Source organism: Vespa crabro, chromosome 20 (genome assembly GCF_910589235.1).
Source record: "Vespa crabro chromosome 20, iyVesCrab1.2, whole genome shotgun sequence".
Classification (NCBI taxonomy): domain Eukaryota; kingdom Metazoa; phylum Arthropoda; class Insecta; order Hymenoptera; family Vespidae; genus Vespa; species Vespa crabro.
This window is the reverse complement of record NC_060974.1, coordinates 4,081,472-4,101,410: the sequence shown is the minus strand read 5'-3', so window position 1 is coordinate 4,101,410 and position 19,939 is coordinate 4,081,472. Positions and strand designations below refer to the sequence as shown.

Below are 19,939 nucleotides of genomic sequence, written 5' to 3'. Positions count from 1 at the left end.
CGTTTAAATTTTAATGCTTTCTCTAATTATTATCGGTTATCATATAATTCTTTCTCTCTCTCTCTCTCTCTCTCTCTCCCTCTCTCTTTTTTTTTTCCTTCTTTTTAATTTTCCTAAATAAAAAAAATAATATATGTGAAATGTTTTTTACCGTCTTCGAAAATAATTCATGCATTTCTAATAAGCAAGTTGGATTTTTTAATTTATCATAAAATTGTCCATATAGAACGTGTTTATATATAATATACGAGATGACGTAATCATGCGATTCGAATTTCCCGCCATTCCTTTTCTTCTTCTTCTTTTTTTTTTTTTTAAATTGTTTCACGAAAAAGTAAGAGACGAAAGAGATTAATCAATTATCTGAGGGACGTGTTATTGATTTAAACGTGTTCGTTTAATAATACAAATCCGAGAAACGTAAGAGAAATGACGCAAATTTGATATTACTCGATTCAAATTTCCCGCTATTCTTTTGTCTTTGTTTTTCTTTTCTTTTTTATTTTTTTTTTTTTTTTTTTTTAATCATCATTCCTACGGAAAGTCGAAGAAACGTATTCAATCATAAGATTAATTATTATCTGAGGTACGTTTTCGTATTTAAACGAAAGAGACCTGTTAAAAAAAAAAAAAAAAAAAAAAATAAAACAATGCGAAAAGAAAGATTTTAACTCGTATAATTTAACGACTTTCTTTCTTTTCTCTTTGCGAAGAAGGCACGGTGGATTCGTTATTGTGTATTAGGAAGAAGAAGCAATGAAAGAAGAAGAATGGGAAAGAGAAAAGATGACGGAAACGTGAAACATTTAGAACTTTCTCCATTTAATTCATGGTGCCATTTGTAAAGGTCTGTCATTTTAACATATTTAAATTGTCATAGGAGTTATCGATGACTGTTAATAAATTTTGAAGATTTTATTAGAAACTTTTTAGATATTTTTTTTTCCTAACATTGGAAATATTAAAAAATATACGCTTTCTAATAATATCCTAAAGATAATAAATTTTCACTTTTATTGTATATTTTAATATATCAATAAAAATGTATTTATGTATATGTTAATTGAACGTGCACATATCGAAAAAAAGAAAAAGAAAAAAAGAAAAGATTAAATTAGCCATCATGTCGATCTTATTTCATCGATCATTCACCTTGAAATCTTATAATTTCTTCAACAAAATCTAAGAAGGTTCAACAGCCTAAATATCTATCTATCTACCTATCTATATATATATATATATATATATATATATGTATATATATTTATATATACATATACATTATATACATTTTATAAATGTATATATATATATACATCTATTAAGGTCACTTCATAAAAGACTATTCATGATGGCCATGAAAGATAAATTTAAATGGGGAACGCCTTTGTGAATATGTCCCTGACCCATGTAAAAGACTTTACGAATATCCAATAGGAGAAGAAGACGATCGCATACGATATTAAAACCTCTGATTTTAATCTTTGAAGTTTGGATACGTGCAAGGACATCGCCGACGCCATTTTTATATTTTACGCCGGGAAAAATTAATTTCGAATTCAAGTGTGTCGTTTCAAAAAGGGGAAAGGTAGTTAATGTTCGTGGATTGAATGATAATGACTATTAACGAACAATTCGATGTAGGTCACGTTGAAAATTTAATATAGGGTGTCATAAAAGTGATTTTAGACTGTTTTTCTTTCTTTCATTTTTCTTTTTTTTTTTTAAATAACTATCAAATAAAATTCATATGGATACTTTTCCTTTATTTCATTATTAATGGCTTATCTGATTTTTTATTTTTTAATTTCTTTTTTTCTTTCTTTCTTTCTTTTTTTTTTTTTTTTTTTTTTTTTATTAAAGATCTCTTAAGATAACAGATTTTGTAATTTAGAATGATGTATATGGAAGAGGTGAAATAAATAATGAGATGGGTGTTTCGATTATGTAAAAAAATGTATTAATGATATTTCGATGTTGAAATAAATCCCATAAGACGGATACAGAGATATGTATCGTGATATACCATAACGCCGGAATTTGTCATTGCACGTCGTCGTTAATAACACTAACAATAACAATAATTACAAGAAAGAGAGAGAGAGAGAAAGAGAGAAGATATTTTCTTAATTCTATAATATAAATATTAATTAAAAATTAATAATCTTAATAATAATTATGGCATACGAGATTGGAAACTTCGTTGAACTTTTTCATCATTAACAATTTCCCCCACCTCACTCTCCCCATGGAATTTAATATTATTGCAAAATTTATGTGATATATATGTATATAAATGTCGACAAAAAAAAAAAAAAAAAACGAAGAGAATGATCGATGTACAATGGCCAATCTTCGACATTGCTCATCGCTTCCGTTCATTGCTCTTAAAAAAAAAATTATCTCTTCGTTTTTTTCCTTTTCAATTATTTTTTTAATGTTCCCGTGTAAAAAAAAAAAAAACAAAAAAAAAATACACTCCTTACAGTAACGTGCTTTATCTCGTATTTATTTCGACGTGACGATGATGTTTCAATTTTCGCCCAAATCTTCCATCTCGAGGAATAAAACGAGTTGATTATCTATTAGGTTTTTTTTTTTTCGTTTTTTTTTTCTACTTCTTTTTTTTTCATCTTTTTTTTTAATTATCAACTTTCAACATATTCGAATTTCCTTCTCTTCCTAATAGTCATAATTTCAATATTACAAAGTAGTCACAGCATATAATAAATATATGTGTGTGTGTGTAAATATATGATTTATTTATTTTATTTTATTTTATTTTATTTTCTTCATTAACATTCAATAAACTCAAATTTTCATCCTATTTTTTATCATGAACTATATATATATATATATATAATATATAATATATATTTCTTTTTCTACATATTTTTAATAATATCAATATTGCAAAATAGTCAGGACATATAATAAATAAATAAATATAAATATATATATATACATGTATATATTTGTAATTATATATGATAAATATATGTAGGTATTTGCGCGACGAAAGACGAAAAAGGGCAACGAAGAAAGTTTAAAATAGAGAAATTCGAATGAATAGAAAATGTAGGTGGATAAATAGATAAATAAAGAGAGAGAGAGAGAGAGAGAGAGAGAGAAGAGGGAAGAGAAAGTTACAAATGACGGAAATAAAAGTCTAGAATACCGGGTATTACATCGTGATGTAACAATTGACCTTTACAGCGAAACTAATCTTACCATATCCATATATATATATATGTATGTATATGTATGTAAAAATAGATATATGTATAATACATTGTCGAGGTTACAAAACCGAGGCGTAACCAATGAGTGTTTATATTTGATTAGATGAAAGGAAAAAAAAAAAAACCTCGAAAAGTATCAAAGTAAAATCTGTTTCGTCACGTTTACATTAACACAGTATTTCATATAAATAATAATGTATAATAATAATAGATAAAATTTATATATATATATATATATATATATATATAAACATATTTAATATAAAATCATTAATAATAGTATAAAAAAAAAATGGAGATAAAATGTAAGCACAAAAAATAGAAAAGCCACATTCTTGAATAAATAAAGCCAGAAAGGTAGAGAAAGGTTATTATTATTATTATTATTATTATTAATAATATTACTTTTCTTTTCCTTTTTATAAAATTTCCAAAGGCACGATTCTCCCAAAATTTATTTTTCGTATATTCTTTGTGTTTGTACGACACGATTTGTAAATGGAGAGAGAAAAAGAAAAAGATTTACCGTAAATCTCCATTAATTTTTTCTTCACGAAAATTATTTATTATTTTGGAAAGTGCTAAAAAAAAAAAAAAAAAAAAAAAAAAAAAAAAAAAAAAAAAAGAAATAAAATGAAAGAGTCAATTAGACTTTTTTTTTTTTTTTTTTTTTTTAATGAACACAGCAAGTTTTTTGAATGCACATTAACGATCAATTTTGATCATGATGTATGGTAAATCTTACAAAATCTATCTATTTATCTATCCTCCTCTTTTTCTCTCTTTATCTCTGTCTCTTTTTTACAATCATTAACCGAATAAATGTTTCGATTTAATGACACATCAATTTCCTCTTTCCCTTTCCCCTCCCCACTTTTTCCTACCATCTCAATTATTTACATCACGTAAATAGATTACAATGCAAATATATATATATCGTGTATGTATTTTGTTTAATTTACTTATCTTATTGAACTTATTCAGATAAATGTAAGGTAAAAGATTTTCGTCATGATAAATGACGACGATCGTTGTATTTTCTTTTCTCTCTTTTTTTTTTTTAATTAATTCAATCAATTGACAATTACGAACAGAGAGATATTTTATATTTATATTTATTATTATTATTATTATTATTATTATTATTATTATTATTATTATTATTATTGCTACGATTATTATCCAATCGAAAGTCGTAAATTGTAAAAAAAGATTCGAACCTTTCGACGATATAAACGTTAGAATCTCTCAAAAAAGGCAATTACGAAAAATCGACGAAGTTTATTTGATGAATCAATCAATGTTTGAAAAATTAAGATCAAGAATTATATATAATGAGTATGGTAAAGTTGATTATAAATATACATATATATATATATATATATAAAAGAAAAAGAAAAATTGAGAATGAAAAAGGATAAAGAGAAAAGGAATAATACGATCTTTTCAACTTTTACGCGTTTAAAAATGTAAAAATAAATATCGTCAATCGCAAAACTCTGTTTTATTTCGTATTTTATATTTTGACAATTGTGGAACCTTGTAGTACGTATTATCGGGATTGATGATTCATTAAAAAAAAAAAAAAAAAAAAAAAAAAAAACGTTCCGCGACACGAAAGAATAACATTTTTGTTGTTAACGATCGCTGATAATAAGTTAAAAGAAAACACAAAACATAAGTGAAAAAGAAAAAATGAAGCAAAAGAGAAAATAATGCGATTCAACTTTACGATGGTATCGCGATCAAATAAATATTAATTCTAACAAGAAATTCGATTAAATTCAAAATAAAATTGAAAAAAAAAGAAAATTGAAAGAAGAAATAAAAATTAAAAATAAAAAGAGAAAAAAAATAAAGAAAAGAGAGCAATAAAAAAAATTATTTTCGTTTAGATTTGTCGACGTCGTTATTATTAAATAAGATAATAGTAATAGTAATAATAATAAAATTAATAAAAATAAATTATTATTAATTTGAATGAACAATGAATAACAAATAATTTTGATTAAAATTAATATGAAATAAGAAAAAAAGAGGGACGTATAGAGAGAGAGAGAGAGAGAGAAATATAGATCAAAATAAACGTCGATTCATCAATTAAACTCGTCGATCAATCAATCTTTTTAGAAGAAGATACATCGAACTCGTCTTAAGTATTTTATCTCGTTGATACATTTGAATAAATACAGTTCTATTTACAAGATAATGATGATGATGATGATGATACTGATGAATATACATATATATATATATATATCTATATATATATGTATATATATATTTATATTATTATCAAAAAAAGAAGAAGAGAAAGAAAGAAGAAGAAATGAAAGAAAGAAAACAAAATAATATATAAAAGAATGCAAAAATTTTATTTACTCCTTGTACAAACATAATCACATATTTTGTTCCTTGTTACACAGATCGATAAAATAAAATAATGAGAGAGAGAGAGAGAGAGAGAGAGAGAGAGAGAGAGAGAGAGAGAGAGAGAGAGAGAGAGAGAAAGAGGAATGGATAGATAAATATCTATATATATATATAAATGATAGAAATTTTCGTCGTTGAAATGTATTTACATAATTCCTTTTGTGCTCTTATTCTTTTTGTTTTCACTTTGATCTTATTATATAATTAACATAATTATAATAAATCAATCACCAATTCGGATTAAAATCTTGTCTGGATTTGACATTTGATTGAACGATATTTTTCGTTAAGGAATATATTCCTTTGACATAAAAAAAAAAAAGAAAGAAAGAAAAAAAAAATTAAATAAATAAATAAATAAGAAAAAAAAAAGAGAATAAAACAGAAGAAAAAAACAGAGAGAGAGAGAGAGAGAGAGAGAAGGAGTTTGAACTTATTCGAAGTTCGAATTTGCACAATTTTACTATGGAGACCAAGCAAATAAAGAAAGAAAAAAAGAAACTAACAAGCAAACAAACAAACAAACAATCAAACAAATAAACGAATAAAATGCTCGATGACTTCTGTCGCTGGAAGTCATGCAAATATAATCTATATATATATATAAATTTTTAATGTTTACATACGTCTGTATGGATGCAATTTTTATTATATTTTCTTTTACTTTATATCATATTATTTTATTTTATTTATTTATTTATTCATTCATTCATTCATTTATTCATTCATTCATTTATTTATTATTATCCAGTTAAAAGTTCGATATAAAAAAAAAAGAAAAAAAAAAAGAAAGAAAAGAAAAGAAAAGAAGAAAAAAAGGAAAGGAAAGGAGAGAAGAAGAAAAAGAAAAAGGAACAAACAGAAAAAACGGGAAATGTACATATAACATAATAATCAATCAATCAATCAATTAATCAATGTCGCTTTTATAGTCATCCTATAATTTCTATATATATATATGAGTCGTAGAAGTAATAAATTTATATGTACAAAATGAAACATATGTATGAAATTAGATGAACATGCGCTAATGTATATAGGTACTTATACTTTATATTACATAGATATGTATACGCATATTATATATATATATATATGTATATATATACACAGGGTGCCTTAAGACGTATTAATAATAATAATTAATCATAATAATAAGAAGAATAATAGTAATATTGTTTTTATACATATATATATATATATTTTAATAAAATAATTTACTATACAGTCGTCAATAAAGAAAGAAAAAAAAAAAAAAAAAAAAAAAGAAAAGTAAAGAAACACTTATAATAATTTTCAAAGTTTTAATACTTTTATTAAAACTAATTGAGAACACCCTGCATATAATAAACAGGGAATTATGGTGACGCGTCATCGATGATAAATGATCTATCCTTAATCCAATAATTATTTCGAATAATTCTTTTCGAATGTATCTGCGTAAATAACGTATCGATAATAATTTTCGAGAATTGGTCTGATATGATATATAATCTCCCTTTGTTTCTTTTTTTTGTCTTTCTATTCTTCTTCTTCTTCTTCTTCTTTTTTTTTTTTTCGTAGCAAAGAAAAAAAAAAGAAAAAAGAAAAAAGAAAAGAAAAACGAAAAAAAAAAAAGGGAAAAAAATGTAATTAAAAAAGCGAATCGCACGTTGAAATTCTTGTTAGAAAATTTTCAGTTAATAAAAATTGTTATGTTAATTAAAAAGAAAGAAAAAGAAAAAAGTAAAAAAATAAAATGGAAGAATAAGTAAAATGGACAAAATTAATTGAATAAAGTGTCTTCGATACATTTTACATACATACATTATTAACGTTAACTTATAATATATATAAAAATAAAGATAAAAATTAAAATTTTCTTAAAAAGTAAAATAAAAAAAAAAAAAAAAAAAAAAAAAAAAAAAAGAAAGAAAATCGTCAGATTCTTAATAACTACATTTACGCCACCATAATGCGATATATAAAATTACGTATTATTTTCTCAATGTGAGTGCATCTTATAATATCTATGTTAAAGATTAAAAGTATCACAGATTTCTTTTTATGGAAGTTTAACAACACATTGTCGGATAGGAGATATTTTTTATATGTGACGTCGACGTGTTTGATATTAAAAATAAAGCGGAATTGAGAAAAAAAAAAAAAAAAAAAAAACGAAAAAAAAAAAACAGAAGAAAAAAAGAGAGAAAAAGAGAGATCCATTAAAATAAGATATGTTTGTTTGAAGAAGAGACAGAGATGCAGAGACAACAACAACAAAAATAATGAGGTAGACAGAATCGACCTCGAGAATAATGTTTCTTACTGATATCTATATACATAAAAAAGAAAATGAAATTGAGGATTCAAATATAATTAAAAGAAAAAAAAAAAAAAAAAATATCCCCGTTATCAAACAATTAAAACAAATATGTACATATCTTTGTCTCTGATCTCTCGCACTCGTCGATCACGTCTCTTTGTATTTATTTATTTATTTATTTTTTTTTTATTTTATTTATTCTTCTTTTCTCTCTTTTTTTCCGACAAAACGTTGAGATCCTCTTCTTCTTCTTCTTCCTCCTCCTCCTCTTCTTTTTCTTCCTTCCTTTCTTCCTTCCTTCCTTCCTTTCTTTCTTTCTTTCTTTTTCTCTTTTGTTTGTTCCTTTTTTTATCCCTTTCTTTACTCCCCACAAATTATAAGCCATCAAATTTTAATTTCCATAATACGAGATCAATGGCGCATCTAGCATCCTCAATGGAATTGTGGCTGGATTCTTGTATATCCTTGGATAATAACAATTTCGTTAATTTTTTAAGACTATGCCTGTATGGCAAGTCACAGGCGTGCCGCAACAATAATGCGGTATCGATCACCGTGAAGTGAAGCATATGGAGTGCACGTAAATCATTTTCAAGACCATGACCTATAAGTACTGTCTCGGCATTGACAAAACTCAATAGATCCTGTTGTACGTCTTTAATAGTTTTCGTAACACCTGCCAAATTTTCTTCCGTAATACCGCTGTAATTGGTATTATAATCGACAATTTTGCTCGTTGGTTTAACGAAATGATCATAAATAACAACACCACATACATCAACCATAGTGATTTTAGCAAGTTCGAAACCAGACGTGGTAATAACCATCTCACAATCCATACCGTAGACCCCATAAATGCCATTTGCCGGGATTTTCTTTGTTGGTATCGTACGAACGAAATCGACATACGGACCATTGTAATTCTTCTTTAAACCAATCCACTCGTGCGTCTCATTGCTCGTACAGCCAAGAGAACTTGTTCTCTGTTTGCAACAAGTCCAAATTTTATATTTTGTATCCCTTTGAAAACTGAGTTCACCATTATGATAGATACAATCATTTTGGCACATAGCGTTATCTGCGTTCGCTTGATACATATAAAAGCTTTTTAAACACCTTGAACATCTTGTCTCGATCGAAGAACATTCATTCAAATTTGAAATAGAATTCCTACGTTGCCGTTTAATATTTTCAATGTTAGCAAGGATTCCTGGTTTACGGTTCGTTGAGAACGATGCTGATCGTATAAAATTCTTTGGTTCTTCGTCGTCCAATTGATTTTCTTGTTCCATGTCCGAACTATTACTACTATTGTTACCGCTGTCGCCATTTTCGAGTTTTTTGTAAGTACCGTTAGGTACAAATTCCTTAGCGTTAACGTCCAATGGACGATTTTTGTTTTTCGATTGGTGCAAATTATATATGTATCTTTTGATTCTAAAATCAAAGTTCCAGCTGAACGGATAACCGGCCTCTATCAAATAATACGTGTGGTGAGTATAAGTACGTAATAGATATTCAAGATTAACGTCATTGATACTGAATATATAACGATAGGTGAATCCCGAATTATTAGGTATGTGATTGTGATTGTGATTGATGAAAAAATTTGGATTGGAATAAAATAAATTCATATTTTCGATTTTCATTGAAGAAGCACCATTCGTGTTATTCAATGATTGATTAGAAGTGTTCAAAGAGGTATTGGAATTATTGAACGACACATATGAGTTGTTCAACGGTGCATTCATCTTTTGGATTACATCCCTCCTTTTATTCAGTTCCTCCCGTATTTGCATTTGTTCCTGAACATATCGTTGCTGCATTTCCATTTGCATTTGGGAGTGCAAATGCATTTGCCGCTGATGAAGACGTTGTTGATCTTGCCGTTGTTGTTGGGCAAGAACATGAAACTTATATTGTGGTAAATCCCACGGGTAATTTACTCCTGTATGGCATAATGCGTGCAATCTTCTTTGCCGCAACATTATGGAATGATGATACATTTGAGCATGTATTTGCATTTGTTGGATATAAAAAATTTGTTGCTGCGGACTCAATTTGGAATTTTGATAATGTACATCTATTGTTTGATTAATAATCGGCCGTTGTTGATTATTTTGTTCCATATATTCGGATTGTGCGTTTATCGAAGCACTGTGTTGATGATGATGATGATGATGATGATGATGATGATGATGATGACGCCGATGATTACTTAGATCAACAGACGAAGATTGAAGATTTAGACCATTCCAATCATCTTTTACTGTAACAGGAGGGGAACATCTAACCAATGTTGGATTCCGTCGATAGAATGACTTCGATGCCTCTCCGGTTGCTTCCTGGGCCACCTTGTTTGGCTGCATTCCATCTTTATATCACAGATAAAAAGAAATTTTTTTACATCAGCTGAATATATTGTCCCAACGAATTTTTTTTATTTTTTTTTATTTTTTTTTTTTCTCTATCACACGTGCATGCACCGTTATCACGATCCTCGTCCCTACGATTTATATCGTTAAGTCGACGAAACAACAAATTTCTTTTCTTTTCTTTTCTTTTCTTTTCTTTTCCCTAAAGATGACAATTCAGATAATCCTTTTAGCAGAGGATTATCCATATCATTGATAATAAATTTTTCATTCGTCTCCGTCATGAGATTAATTTATCGTGATTACGAGAGTAGTACTAAATGATGATGATGATGACGATGATTATAATAATAATAAAAAGAAAAAAATCAAATTAAATTAAATTAAATTAAATTAAATTAAATTAAATTAAATTAAATTAAAAAGAAAAGAAAAAGGGAAAAGAAAAAAGAAACATTGTGGAAGATCAATCGAAGATCAAGTAGTAGATATTCCTACGAAATAAAAAAGGTGTATACGAATTAAAAAAAAAAAAAAAAAAAAAAAAAAAAAAAAAAAATTATTCCTATCACATTCGCGTTGGTCCGTTCTTGACCTAAAGACGACGACGTTTCTTTTTTTTTTATTTTTTTATTTTTTTTTTATTTTTTTCTTTTATCTTTTTTTCTCCCCTTATTTTTTCCCCCTTGAAACCATTGTCCTTACCGCTATGAAAACGTCGGAGGTCGACACAATTTCGACGATTGACCATTGTTCTCTTAAGAGACCATTCTCATCATCTCGCTTATGCATACAATACATATGTATTATAATGATATATATAAAAGGATGAAGAAGAAGAAAAAAAAAGAAGAAGAAGAAGAAGAAGAAAAAGATGAGGAGGTGGATTGAAAAAGAAATATACAAGAGAATATTTTTTTGAATCCCAAAATCCTCAAAAACTCCTAAAACCCTTCAAAACTTTTAACCCTTATTTTACGAACGACCCTTACAAAAAAAAAAAAGAAAAAAGGAATATTCTGTCCCTGTTCTATATTTCTGACGTTGTGTAACAAAAAATTAATTAAAAAACAAAACAAAAAACAAAAAAAAAAAAGAAAGAAGAAAAGAGAGAAAGAAACGAGAAGATATATCATCGATCAAAATCGTTCGATTTTTTCGTAGTAAAACTTTTCGAATTTTTTTATTTTTTACTTTAACATATTAAATACGTTTAACCATACCGATATGCTAAATGATACAAATGATCTTTAATAAAACAATTTATTAAGTACGAAGTTATAATGTTATTAACAATTCTCTTGATAAAACATTGTCGATAATATTTCTCTCTCTCTCTCTCTCTCTCTCTCTCTCTTTCTCTTTTTTTAATTTTAATTTTTATTTATTTTTTCATTCTTTTTTTCTTTTTTTTTTTTTTTTTTCTTATTTACGCGATGGGAAGAGTTTACTTAATAAAGTCTAATAGAGAGCCGTTAATTTTTAGAAAGTAGGATGAAACCAGTTCGTAAGCCAGTTTCAAATCAATGATTTATTCAAAGCCAATGGATTTTTTCCTTTTTCTCTTTTTTATAATTCTTTATTTCTTTCTTTTTTTCTTTTTCTTTTTTTTTCTCTTTTTTCTTTTTTTTTTTTTTTTTTTTTTCTTATGATATGACTTTGAATTCGAGGACAGCAAATCACGACACGCTCTCGTTAACATATAGGAAAGTGTGAAATAAGAGAAGAAATAATTAATTGGATCAATCTGGATAAATGTAAAATTGAAAGGAGAGGGGAAAAAAAAAAGTAAAAGAAAAAGCAAAAGAAAATAGAAAAAGAGAGAAACATTGAAATTCAGGATCTTTCACAATTGATAAATGGAGGAACAACCAAAAATAATGTCTTATCAATTAATTTTTCGTTATCCAAAAGAATCCTATTTTTCTAATCAATAAATATATCCCAGATTATATATAACAATAGAAATTCGAAATAACGTAGTTAATTTCAATGTTAATAAGATATATGTTATGTTAATTGTTAAAATCAATAAGTTATTTATAGAATATATTTTTACGTACAGATACAGACAAACACACGCACGTGCTCGCACTTACGTACACAAAATTCAATATCTCCCATAGTTAATACATATATATATATATATATATATGAAGAAAAAAACAAATAAAACAAAATAAAAAAAAAGCTGACAGAACTACTACTACTACTAATAATAATAATAATAATAATAATAATAATAATAATAATAATAATAATAATAATAATAATAATAATAATAATAATAATAATATTCATAATAATAATAATGATGATGATAATTATAGTGATAAAAATAATAATAAAAATAGTTAGTAGCGGTAGTAAGTAAATTTAGAAGGTTGACTCAAGAATAGTAGTCACGTGATGTTTAAAACTGCCACGTGCATTTCTGTATCATTTTATGAAAGAGAAAAAATTATAGTCCGCGTGAGAGAGATAGAGAAGAGAGAGAAAAAATAGAAAACGAAGAAGTGAGATAGTAACCAGAGAAAAAGAAAGATATAGCGATAGGTATATCAGAGGATAACGGAATGTGTAGGTCACCGTATTGTACCGTTACGTCATTTCGTGAAATCATCTTGCGTGTCCTGTACGTAAAATACGCGAGCACGTTTTAACACATGCTTTCACCATAGCATGACTAAGCGAAGTAACAAAAAAAAAAAAAAAAAAAAAAAAAATGTATATATACTTATATATATATTGTATCTTTCGACGATCAAATAATAATCGAATTCATTCTTTCCTTTTGTAATCGATTTCTTATCAAAGATTAGGCTATGAGTAATATACATGTATAAAACAACAGCATGTGTTCAAACCTAATCGTATTGTATTAACTTTGGCTAATAGAAATTTATATTTCTACAAGTGACACGACTTCCACGTTCTATTCTATTTTTATTATTAAACCGAAGATTAGTATTATATGTTCAGTGCGAATATATATATATATATATTTATATATTTATATATTTATTTATTTATTTATTTATTTATTTATTTATTTATTTTATTAATGAATTATTTGCGTACACACGGATTATTATTTCTTATGCGTATTTTTATTTATCTTTTTATCTTTTTATTTTTTTATTTTTAATTTTATACTTTTTTTTTTTTTTTTTTTATAATAATTCCCTTAAAAAATGTTTGTACACTTTTAATCGTCGCGACGTACAATTATTTCATTGTACATGTTCAATTATTTCTTGTGTCCTTCTATTAGAATTACTCTAAGATAGATTAGTCACCGATGATGAGTCATCGTGTAAATTTTTTAAAATTACTTAATCGATCACCATAATTTTTCTTTTTTCCTTTTATTTAATAAGTTTCCCATTTCAAATTCTAATTTAATTTCTATAATAAAAATCGCAGATATATGCGAAAGCAATTAGAAGAAAAGAAAAGAAACAAACAATATGTGATTCATATTAAAGATCGAAAATAGACAATTTCATCTTTTTTGTTTCTGGTTTTTTTTTTTTTTTTCTTTCCTTAACTATTACATATATACATATTTAATTTTTCTTTTCATTTGAATAAAAAAAAATATCTCGTATAAATGTAAAATATTTACTTGTACGTAAAAAAAAAAAATTCCACCGAATCTATTAAAAACACATAGTTAAATGAATATGTGTTCAATCGTATATAGAAATTTCATTATTATATTTAAGCGAAAAATTATTGAAAAAAAAAAAAATTTCTACGATCTTTCTTAAATTATTATTTAAATTAAATTATAATATTATTAACTTAAAATATTACGAATTAATTCTTAAATTATTATTTTTCAATTGAACGATCGCGAAAAGGCGAGTCATAGGCGTTGTTATTGCGGCAAAATTTAAGAAACAAAAGAAAAACAAACAAACAAACAAACTTGATGTTTATTTTCACTTATGTCAGTAATGATTTTCAATGATAAATAATTATATATCAACGTTATGTATTTATTATCTAATCGCACATGCACATGATATTTCCTGTGGAAGTTATTAATTATGCGTATTGTTTATTTTTATAAGCTTATGTTTGCGAGCGAGAGAGAGAGAGAGAGAGAGAGAGAGAGAGAGAGAGAGAGAGAGAAAATAAGGGTGAGAGTAAGAGTGAGATAAAAATGAAGAAAAATTGATAAATTCATAATAATTCTCACTACTCATAATAATTTCAATACAATTAATATATATAATTGAAATATAATTAATGAGTACAATTAATAATTTTAATACCCATTAAAATTTCATCATGATTATTGATTTAATAATGATAAATTCAATTGATAAATTTTTTTTGTCACTCCTGTTTTACCTTTTTTTTTTTTTCTTTTTTTTTTTTTTTTTCTTTTTTTCCTTAAATTTGTAAACTACTAATGCAATGAAAAATCTATCTTTGAGATATGCGATAATGCGGGTACGTGCGTGCATTTGTCCTACGCGTCTATCTACGTTTAATGCGACAAGAATAAGCGTTAAAGTGTTCCTATACGATAGCAATCAAATAGAGAAAAAAAGAAAAAAAGAAATAGAGGGGGGGGAAAAGAAAGATAAAGAAAGAAAGAAATAAAGCTATAGTCATAGCCAGCTGATGATGATAATGATAATGATAATGATGAACAACGGACGAAGAAGAAATCGATCGAACAAGTCGATTTCACTTTGCCGACCTAAATAGATATATACTTAGAGATGCCTTTTACTAACCACTTGATTTTAATAACATTAGAAAAATAATTGAACGATATTTATATATATATATATATTTACTAATTTTTACTAATCACTTGATCTCGATAAAATTAAAAATATGAACAAACGAATTAGAAAAATAAATAAATAATATATATATATATATATGTAATTATTTATGTACTGTCGTAAAAAGAAAGAACTAATTGAACATTTGAAAAATTAATTTCCAGTTAAATTTTCTATGAAGAAAAGAAAAAAAAAAAAAAAGAGAGAAAGAATTGTTTACTTTGTACTTTTTCCTTCCTTGTTACTCTCGTCAAACTTTTATTAAAAATTAGAAAAGAAATTAGAAGAAAAATAGAAAAGAAGAAGAAATAAGCATCGAGAAAATTCGAAAAAATTTGCTCTTTATTTTATTTTATTTTATTATATTCTCACGTTATCAATTGTCGTTTGATTTTATGTTAATTAACAATTAGAAATTAGAAATGAGAATATAGAAATAACCTTTGTTAGATAAATCGATGACGATATTATACGTGACGTTAGAAAAATGATGAAATGTAATGGCTATCCTGATTTTTAAGAAACGCGAGTGAAATATATCTGATTCTTTTTCTTTGATTGTTTTTTTTTCTTCGTTAACTTTGACTCGATTAAGGGGAAAAAAAAATAAAAACGATCCTATTTCTTTTTAACTCTTTTTCTTTTTTCTTTTCTTTTTTTTTTTCTTTTCTTTTTTTTTATCTAGATAAACAGAGTCGACTTATCGAGAACAATTCGTAGGGATTAGGATTAGATATTTTATTATTATCTAAACTATTGCGTACGTCCGATTCGATGATGAAAATGAGATATGCAAGAGAAGAAAATAGAAAATGGGAAAAAGAAGAAAAGAAAAAAAAAACGAAACGAAACGAAACGAAACTTAAAAAAAAAAGAAAAAAAAATAATAAGAGAAAGAAAAAAGCATTATGAATGGAATAAATGATTTTTGTATTAATTCGAAAGCACTGAAAGAATTTAAAACTAACGCTATGCTAATTATATCTAATCAAACGATGGAAAAATTGTTCTCTCTCTTTTTTTTTTTCTTTTTTTTTTTTTCTTGTTCCTTTATCTTTCATCTCCTGCTTTTCAAAAAGAAATGAGAAAAGAAAAAAAGAAGAAGAAGAAGACGAAGAAGAAGAAGAAGAAGAAGAAAAAAAGAAAAATCTGGAGAAATAATCACACGAATTTTTTTTTTTTTGTCTTTTTTTCTTTTTTCTAACAAAAATAATATTAAAGTCAGACAAACTGCAACTAAATTAATAATTCAAAGAAGCATAAGAATGACGATGTGATAATAGTGATAATAACGATGATGATAATAATTACGGAAAAAAAAAGAATGGAAAAGAAAAAAAAGATATTTCAATCTTACCTTCACCACAAGATGCGAGAAGCTTCCCATTACTTGAAAAACTCATGTTAAATATCGTACTGGTGTGACCCTTTAATGTACCAACGACCCAAGAATGAGTGAATTCTTGTTGTGTTTCTCGGCGCTTTTTATTTTTCGTCCGCTTATTAACGCTCGAATTAGTCGTTGATCCTGTTAATGAGTTTCTCGAATCAATGCGCTTCCCTTTCTCCGGAACTGTAGCACCTTTGAATGAAACAAAAAAAAAAAGGAAAAACTTAATTAACTCGATTGATCTTCGACAAGTGGATTTATTACAATTGTAACGATTGAAAATGAAGAAAAAAAAAAAAAAAAAAAACCCCGAAAAGAACAATATTATTTCATTTGGCAAGAACAAAAAAGAAAAAAGAAAAAAAAAGAAAAAGTGAAATGATTTTAAAACTAAAATTTTCAATAATTTATCATCCGATCGTCGGATATATTTTATTCAAATTAAATAAAATATTTACCAATTTAATGTTATATGTATCACAAGAGATGTTACAATATACACAGATTCACTAGAACTTCGTGTCAATATTTTAGATTGCAAACAAGAAATGGTTAGATTGAAAGACGATCTGAACACTTCAATGATTTGAAATCTTCTGAAAATTTTTCCCGAATTCGGGGATTATATTTGATCTCGAAAATACAAAAAATACATGTATGTGGACGGTTCCTAAAACATCCCCTAACGAATTGACCAATTGGAATTAATTTGTAATCCCTACTTCATACTTTTGTAGGCCTAACGTTTCCTAAGTTTTAACCCCGCCCAATACACCTTGTTATTCTGTCCCATAGACTATACTCTATCCCCATCCCATACACCATACCCCATCCCCATCCCCATTCCATACACTATAACCCATCCCATTATACACTTGGCTGTTGTTACGAAAAAGGTAACAAATATTTTTCTGAGCAGGTAGAAGGGATGTTTTCGAGTACTAATAGAAAGTAAAAACATTTGATATAAATTATTACTACCATTATTATCTCCTTTATTATGTCAAAATATTCAGGTACTTATCATACCTGATAACATAGGATTATAATTATTTTTTCATGAAATAATGTAATATTATTTTTCTTAAAATATTTCTTTAAAATGACTCAGAAGAAAAATTATAATATTATAATAAATTATAATAACGGCAGTATTTATTTTATCTTTAATACTTTTTTTAATTCTTTTTCTTTTATTATATTTTCTTTGGGTTTTTTTTTTTTTTCTTTTCTTTTCTTTTTACTAAAAATATTAACATCACTTACTGGCAAATTCAATATTATTTGTTTATTTATTTATTCAATTATTTATTCATTCGTTTATTTATTTATCCTTTTTTAATTTTAACAAATACACTGTGATCGATCCAATCAATAATATGTATTAATTTTAAAAAAAAAATTAAATACATTAATAATTTATATTTAAATATATGTAAATAATTTGTATTTAAATTTATTTATTAATATTTCTAAAACTTATTTATTATATTATTATTTTAACAATTTTTTTTTTTTCTTCAATTTTATATAGAAATTCGATAACAAGAATTAACGATAGTCTATTAAAAATTTAATTTTTCATAACGATCTGACGTATCAAAATTCGATCGTTTAATGAAATCGAAGTTTTTGTTTAACGAAAAAAAAAAAGAAAAAAAAAAAGAAAGAAAGAAAGAAATTATTTTCTTTTTCATAAAAAAATTATTTCATACTAAGAAAATTCATACTAATAAAATTATTTCGTATTGGTTATACGTTAGAATTCTTTTTCTCTTTTCTTTTCCTTTCTTTCTTTTTTTTTCTTTTTTTTTTCTTTTTTTTTTTTTTTTTTTTTCCTTATAAATCTTTCCTCTTTTCTTCTTTTTTTTTTTTTTTAAATCTTTATAATCTCTTCTCGTTTCAACTGTACCATAGCAAACTTATCGTATGCATTCAGAGTGACAAAAAAAAAAAAAAAAAAAAAAGAGAGAGAGAAAATAAAATAAAAATAAGAAAAACATCATTTTGTTGTTCCAATAAAAATTTTATTGTTTATTGAAAAATAAAAATTATAAGTTTATTGGAACAAAAAATTTGAAATGTTTATCGCATTTTACATGAGTGAATTAACATCGTTCAATATTTTTACCTTTTGGAAATTCTTTTTGTACCTGCTTCTAGTAAAAATAACTTAAGGTTCAGTCACTATAGATCTGACATCATTATAATGCTATAAATCTTTCCGAAGAGAAAAATAAAAAGAAAGAGAAATCACTCTACGAACGACGGAGAAAATACAAGTACAAAGTCCATAACTTGAAAAATTTGTTCACGTTGTTTAAACTGTATTTGAATTTACACGAAGAAATAAATTATGAAAGTTATGATTAGAAAACTTTCGTTCGAAGTTCAATAAGAATTTAGAAATTTCCTTATCAATTTGCTCGATATATAAACGTTCAATTTATTTCGTAATAATTATTGAAAATTTTTTTCTTTTCTTTCGTTTTTTTTTTCGTTTTTTTTTCTTTTTTTCTTTTATATATATATATATATATATATATATATATAATTAAAATTTAATAAATGAAGAAAATATAATAACTATCATAAATAATTCGTAATTGAATAATATACGCAACGATTTACCTCTTCTTTCCAGTATAGCCATTTTGAATATTGAAATGGTTACAATTTTGTCACGTCATTCACTTAGTTTTTCAAATAATTCCATAGAGAATCGCAAGTAATGAAGAATCGAAGCAAAACTAGATTCTTTCTTTCCTTTTTCCTTTTATTCCGTGTTCTTAATTTTTTCTTTTTTTTTTTTTTTTTTTATCCTCGACGTACGTAAACTTAACTAAAGATTTATTGACGACCAATTAGCGATAATGATCAACGCGAAATCGGCGATAAAATGATTGCGTAGGATTGAAAAAGAGAAGGAAAATTTTCTTTCGAGAAAAAACGAGAAAAAAAAAAGAGAGAAAGAGAGAGAAAAAAAGAAAGAAAGACAAAATAAAGTAGAAACTAACGAAGAAAGACAAAAATAATCAAAGCACACGATTCCTCGTTCGCGATCGATCGACCAAATGATCCAACGAAGTATCGATACGCCACGATTATATAGATCGCGATTTTTTTCCCCGGCGATTCGACGATGTTATTATTTTTTTATTACGAATTAACGCCAAACGATGATTACAACTGGAAAGATAGAAAGATAGAAAGAGAGAGAGAGAGAGAGAGAGAGAGAGAGAGAGAGAGAGAGAGAGAGAGAGAGAGAGAGAGAGATAACAGAGGTATATTGAACGTATCAAGAATTCTGACACACCTACGTATACTTGATTCATCATTTTATATAATAATAATGTATGCACAGTCTGTGAGTTAGAATGACGACG

General features: G+C 26.0%; 1 protein-coding gene across 8 annotated transcripts in view; it reads right to left on the bottom strand.

Moving 5' to 3' along the window:
* The window catches only part of LOC124431164 (transducin beta-like protein 2), a 47,227-nt gene that overhangs the window by 7,631 nt on the left and 19,657 nt on the right, over nucleotides 1–19,939 (bottom strand). For 4 of the 8 annotated variants that reach the window (XM_046978715.1, XM_046978719.1, XM_046978717.1 and 1 more), the window contains 2 exons: nucleotides 16,521–16,745; nucleotides 7,549–10,354 (listed from right to left, as the gene is read on the bottom strand). The exons of 1 other annotated variant lie outside the window; for it this stretch is intronic. In XM_046978715.1, the coding sequence (XP_046834671.1) occupies nucleotides 8,355–10,354; nucleotides 16,521–16,745 (2,225 nt within the window). In that variant the 3' untranslated portion in view covers nucleotides 7,549–8,354. Of the gene's footprint in view, nucleotides 1–7,543; nucleotides 10,355–16,520; nucleotides 16,746–19,939 lie in introns of those variants that run through there. 3 more of the 8 variants (XM_046978713.1, XM_046978716.1, XM_046978720.1) reach the window with 3 other exon arrangements.